Source organism: Euprymna scolopes, chromosome 2 (assembly GCF_053919585.1).
Source record: "Euprymna scolopes isolate OS-2025 chromosome 2, ASM5391958v1, whole genome shotgun sequence".
NCBI classification, from domain to species: domain Eukaryota; kingdom Metazoa; phylum Mollusca; class Cephalopoda; order Sepiida; family Sepiolidae; genus Euprymna; species Euprymna scolopes.
In genome coordinates, this window is record NC_136483.1 from 104,862,275 (window position 1) to 104,868,696 (window position 6,422).

Here is a 6,422-nt window from a genome sequence, read left to right on the forward strand (position 1 = left end):
AATAAATTATTTTAATGGTGCACCATTAAAATAAATTATTTTGATGGTGCAAAATGAATTATTTTAATGGTGCAAAATAAATTATTTTGATGGTGCAAAATAAAATATTTTAATGGTGCAAAGTAAAATATTTTAATGGTGCAAAATAAAATATTTTAATGGTGCAAAATAAAATATTTTAATGGTGCAAAGTAAAATATTTTAATGGTGCAAAATAAAATATTTTAATGGTGCAAAATAAAATATTTTAATGGTGCAAAATAAATTATTTTGCTTTAACTACATATTATGCATAGTTCTTCTTTAAAAATTATAATCTTTTCAGCCTAGCAAAAATATGCAAGTGGAGGAGTTAACAATGTGTTTGTGTAAATTAACGTGTTGTTCTCCTTGTTTTGATTTCAGGTGGAGATTTTACGACTAAAGATGGCCGTGGAGGGGAAAGCATTTATGGAAAATATTTTGATGATGAGAACTTCACTCTCAATCACTATGGAGCTGGTTGGTTGAGCATGGCTAATGCAGGTAAGAAATCCTTGATAAGCGGACTCACATGGGAGGATGGCGTCTTTATCAAAACTAAAATATAATTTGTGACGGCATTTATGTCCTCATGACGGCAACTCCCTTTCTCCCTCTTTGCTCGCCTTCCTTTTTTTCTCTCTCTTTCCACACCCTTCTTAATGGTGATGAAACATGTAATGTTTTAACCTATGCCAAATAAATTGAATCAAATAGAATTGAAATAATTATTGCTAGTGTAAGGATTAGTTCTTCTGTAATGTAGTTGGGATTTTCTTCAATCCTCACAGTATCGTCATCTTCTTGTTGTTCTTCTTCTTTTTTTAGTCATTGCTGCTAAAAGAAAAGCATTTTAACCTAGTACACATTGCTAAAGTAGCCCTGTCGGCATTCTCCAGGCGGGACGCTTCAGGCAGTAAGTAATAAACTTACTCCATTCTAAAGACTTGGGAGGTTGAACCTTCTAGGACTACCCAAAACAAATGCCTCAGCCCAACAAATAAAAGGTCACCGAAATGACCCAGTTTCTGCGGGATTGGTTTGTTAGAACAGATCCGCAACAGCATGTGTTCACAATCATGACCAGATGCCGGATGAATGGTGCGAGTAGCTTATTTGCTATGTAGAACTAGTAACTATCTCTTTGCCATGTACTTCTACTTTAAACTTCTAATGGAATTTTCCACGTTTTTACTTCTACTTGATTTTAACGCTGGCATGGAAATTTCCAATTTTTACCTTGTTTTTCTACTCCCACGTCCAAATAGTGTGCATATTTTCGTAGCCTTTTAGTTATCATATCCTTTCAGGTAAATGTGTGCATATTTATACATTATATATTTTTAATTTCAGGTCCAGACACAAATGGTTCTCAATTCTTTATCACTTGCGTTGAAACACCATGGTTGAACGGCCATCACACTGTATTTGGGAAAGTTCTTAAAGGAATGAATGTTGTAAGGAAAATTGAAGCCCTATCAACAACTGCAGACAAACCTAATAAAGATGTCGTCATTGAGGACTGTGGCAGCCTCCCTGTGGCAGAGCCCTTTGATACTAAAAAGGCGCCAGCTCAAGAATGAATTCTATCTCCTTTCTTTCTTTTTTGACATGCTCACAGACCTATACCATTTATTTTTTTCCCCTTGATAAATTACTAACAAAAAAAAAAAAAAAAAAAAAAGAAATTAAAGTTTATAGAAGGCAGAACAATGCAAAGACAAGGGAGATAATTCAAAATGTTTTTGTCCGTACTTGATTGTTTTTCCTTTGCAAAATATATTATAAATATGTAAAAAGGGAAAACTGAGTATATTGGAATTTTTATGATGAGAATTAAAACATTACAAACATGTTTAAGGAGATAATAATTTTACTTTTTTTCCTGCTAAAATGCACAATTTTAATGTGCTAAATTATTGTTTTTGTGTGAGTGAATTATATAATTTATAACTTTAAAGTAAACTTAGATGTTTTATTTCTGCTTAAATAAAAGGAAGTAAATGCTTTAAAAAGACATTTTAGCAATTAAAATGGAAGAATTAACCCAACTAATCATTTTTGTTTGTTTGTACTTAAGTTAAGGCAAATAAGATATTCCATGGATTTCTCTTATGGAAAATAACTGATTCATTTATTTAACCAAAGGTGAAATAGTCACTTTTTAGTCTATTGCAATTTTAACTCTAACAATTGTTTTTCCTTATAAATATCTAGATAATAACATTAGAAAATGATGAAAAACTTACCAAACCCTTATCATAACTGGGACTAGCTTATCCTCAAAAAATAATGTTTTTGTTTCAAAATTTTAGACCAGTCAAGAAAATATCAACTTTGCAGGGGTTTGCTCTTTATATAATAGTTAAAAAGGTCAGATTAAAACTAATGAAAACAAAATATATTAAGGAATCTAATATGTTGAATGGAAAATTTATTTGGATTGTGTAAAGATTTTATTTTTTTTACTGTGCAGCAAACTGTCATAATAAGAGTTATTTTTGTATTGTATATCACATTTTTGATGGTGTGCACTATTAAAATATATATTAGTTTTTATTTTTATAAGCACAAATGTATTTAGTTTATATAAATATATAAAGAAAAAACAAAAAGAATGTTTTTTGTATCTGGTATAATATGAGAAATCTTTCTAATGTTGGAATAGAATCCCCTTTACATAAACTGTACGAGTTTTGCTATTATCATGACATCACTCATTTCGTTTACTGGTATGACTTTGACTAGCAATTATTGACAAAAGATTTTCTTTGACAAATTCTACAAAGTTCTATATAATAAAGTAAATTCGGTCTGTTTCTCAATTTTTTTTTTTTTTTTCGCCATTGACAGTTTTTTTCTTATAAAGTAGATAATCATATCTGTTTTGATATAGATATATTTTTTTCATTCGAGTATAGTCTTATTGTTAACATAGTTATATTACGATGTGATATTTCAGGAACACAAAAAGGTTGCAGTGAAAATTTGAAGAAATTGTTAATAGTCATTAGAAAAGGGATTCTCAGAGTAGTAAAAATCATTTCACCAACAAAATTTGAATCGACAAAATATATATATATATATATATAACAAACAAAAAACAAAGGAATTAAATTGATGAAGGTTAAAAATATCGAGATCAAGATATTTGGTGTTCTCACGAAAAAGTACTTAATTTTTTTGTCTTTTCTATATCAAAAAAATATCTTACTCAGACTGTGATATATTTGATATTCATTTCAATGATTTTTACTTTTATATAATTTCATCGAGCTCATTCTTTAGCCACCTCCAAAATATCAGTTTATTTTCTATTTTGAATCGAACAAGCAATTTCCTTCAGTTTAGCATTTGGCATTATTTCCAAAGACTAGAACCGACATTATTGTGACCGTTTAAACAAAAAAGCCAGCAGAGACTAGTCCATTGTTGTGATCGCTTGTTCTCTGTTGACTGAAGTGTGTGGTTCTAGTCTTGTGCAGTTCTAGGAAATCCACTCTCACAGGCTTTACCTTCTCTCTAGGTAAGTTTATTGCTAATCGCTTGAGGCTCTTCTATTGCTGATGGAGCTGCCTAGGCATGTTTTGCAAGTCAAAGTGCTTTTCTTATAGGGCAATGGCTATTCAAATCCTAATTTCTCGACCTTGTGTCGCATTTTCTCACAGTTGGAGGGAAATAAACATATTCTTCTGTCTTTCATTGCTGTATCAATTGTGAGTGCTGTGTTTTATCAGAGATGAATGTTATATCACACACCATTTTTTACTGGTTCATATTTCATATCTATCAGTGAATTGTACAAATAATTCTCTTTATTTAAAAGAGTTTGCAATATTTTTTTTACATTTACATTGTTGCCTGTGCAATTCAATATAGTCAAAACGTTATAGAATTGAATGAATGGCAACTTCAAAATGCAGAAATAAAAGAAGAAAAACTACAAGTTGAAAAATCCTTTTTTTTGTAAAAAAAAATTTTATTTGAAAACTGATATTACAATTCTATAATTTAAACATAATTATCTTTAACTTTAAAAAAAAAAGTGGAGATTTTTTTTATTGTAATCAACTTAAAAAAAAATGATAATTTAAAAAAAAATCATATTTTTACAACCGCCCTCTCCACAAAAAAAAAATCACTGAAATAAATATCAATACTGTTTAATGTTGTTTTTATGGTTATATTACGCTCATGCATACAAGTCATTTCGGTCAATTATCAGCACTACCAAACCTTGACATTTCCGAGTTTAATCGAAAGATAGTTAACATTCTTGAGTACAAAAAAGAAAAAAATTAAACGAAAATCTCTAACAATGATTTTTTTTATTATTACCATTTTTGTTTTTTGTTTTTCGTTGTTGTTGTTGTTATATTTAAACGTTTTAAAAAAATAAAATAAAACATTCCTTTTTATATAACATGCAAACACCAAAACATTTGCTCTGGAATTCAGTATTTGGAATTTGTATTTTATTTGACCAAAATTTGTGTTAAGCACTATAAAAGATCATACTATCGTTGGATTAAATCAGGAAACAAATGGTCAGGTTTTACAGACAATCCTGGTAAATAATTTCATTCAGACATTTATGACACAATTTTTATACCTTCACTTTTCAGTTTATAAAATGTAATTTTTTTTATATTGTAAATAAACTGAATTTTTTCCCCTTTTGAATTCTAAATTTTTTCATTTTATTCTATTTTTCTTCTTGTTTTTTTTTTTATGCCAAATTTATTTTTGTCTGAAGAAAAATCATTGAAACTTCCAGTGTTTGAGAGAATACAAAATCAACTTTAAAATCTAGCGGGAGGATGATCACCTATCTTTCCTGCAGTTCCTTTATCAGAAAAGAGGCATTGCTAGTTTTTCCCTAGCTTTTTGTTGTTTTTTGTTTTTTTTCCATGTCAATTCACTGGGAGCGGGGAGGATCTCCCCCAAAATATATTTGTCCTTGCAATTCTGAATTTTTGAGATGAGATGTGAATTCTTGTGTTACGTTTATTAATTGGACTATTGTTCTCATCTTGGGTGTCATTAGCACAACGTTTCGATCGCTGCTACCTCCGACCTTCTTCAGGTGTTGAAAACATGCTTGTTTTTCTTTACCAAGGAAAAGAGGGTTGGCTCTGTATTACAAGAATTTGAATCGTGGGGTTGAGGGTGGGTCCGTAGATCATGAAGAAGGTTCAATCTTCATGGGTCACTAAGATATTTTTTAAAGGCTTTCCTATGACTCAGTATAGATATCCCGAAAAACTGAGTCATAGGAAAGCCTTTAGTAAGAGTAATAGTCCGATTAATCAACATAATACAAACATATTTGTCCTTGTCAAGAGATAAGAACTAAGAGAAAAATTAGACTAGCTGTTTCTACAATGTTGATTTCCTGTTCATGATGTCACTTCCTTCGAACATGTTAATTTCTAGGAGAAATTTTCTTTCCTTTGAACATGTTAATTTCTAGGAGAAATTTTCTTTTCTACTTACCCTAACACATTGTACACCATATTACTACATATGGAACCCTGCCCCTATCTTTAGAAAGTGTTACATTTTCCTCCATTCTAATGGGAGGAAGGGGGAGCAAGACCATTTATTTGTCACAAATAGTTCGCACCTAGACTTCATCATAATACTGCAAATCCTCCAATGATTAAAAACACTCTGTCTCTGAAAATCAAAAGAAAGCAACCAAAGGAAACACAATATGTATTTCTCTTATAGAAAGACCATTTTTATTTAGTTGATGTGTTATAGTCAAGATTCTCTGCTCTTTTTGACTTCCGGTTTTGCTCTGCAGATGAGACGACTGTGACAAGCTAGATATAATCCTTTCTGATTAATGATTATCTTCCTCTCAGTTATTGTTCTTTCCCCTGTATCCGTTTTAAGAATGTTTTCTTTTGTCCGTTTGAAAAAGTAGTTATTTTTACAAAAGAAAAAAAAAATATATCGCTGAAATTAATATAATAGAAGACACGAGTTATTTCCCTTTAAGTCAACATCCACCTCGGGTTCAACAAGTTGACCTTTGCTGATCTTTTGTCTGTCACGTTTCCTGTTATTCTTGATGCACTTGCTCTCCAGCCTTAACTTCATCTTTTGAAATCCACATGCAAAACATGAGACAGACATCATGAAAGTAAATGTGAAGGGGATGAGTGATGAAACTTGTCTAGGATGATTTTAAAAAACCCCCAAAAAACAAAAAAAACCTTGGTTTGTAGCACATAGATAAAGTTGGGAAACATTGGTGGGAATGTTAACTCAAGGTTTGTCCTGTCTTTGTCCTCAATAAATGACTGTTTTATCCATTCTGTTAGACAATACCAAATTCTTAACATTTGAATCCATTTGCGTGTGTGCAACACATTGAACATTTTTCTTCCTGG

The 6,422-nt window shown here is 30.7% G+C and overlaps 1 protein-coding gene across 3 annotated transcripts in view; it reads left to right on the plus strand.

Moving 5' to 3' along the window:
- The window catches only part of LOC145293787 (uncharacterized), a 55,888-nt gene extending 51,184 nt beyond the window's left edge, over positions 1-4,704 (plus strand). For all 3 annotated transcript variants that reach the window (XM_080140359.1, XM_080140348.1, XM_080140340.1), the window contains 2 exons: positions 406-525; positions 1,375-4,704. In XM_080140359.1, the coding sequence (XP_079996485.1) occupies positions 406-525; positions 1,375-1,604 (350 nt within the window). In that variant the 3' untranslated portion in view covers positions 1,605-4,704. The remainder of the gene's footprint in view (positions 1-405; positions 526-1,374) is intronic.
- Positions 4,705-6,422: the final 1,718 nt, after the last annotated feature.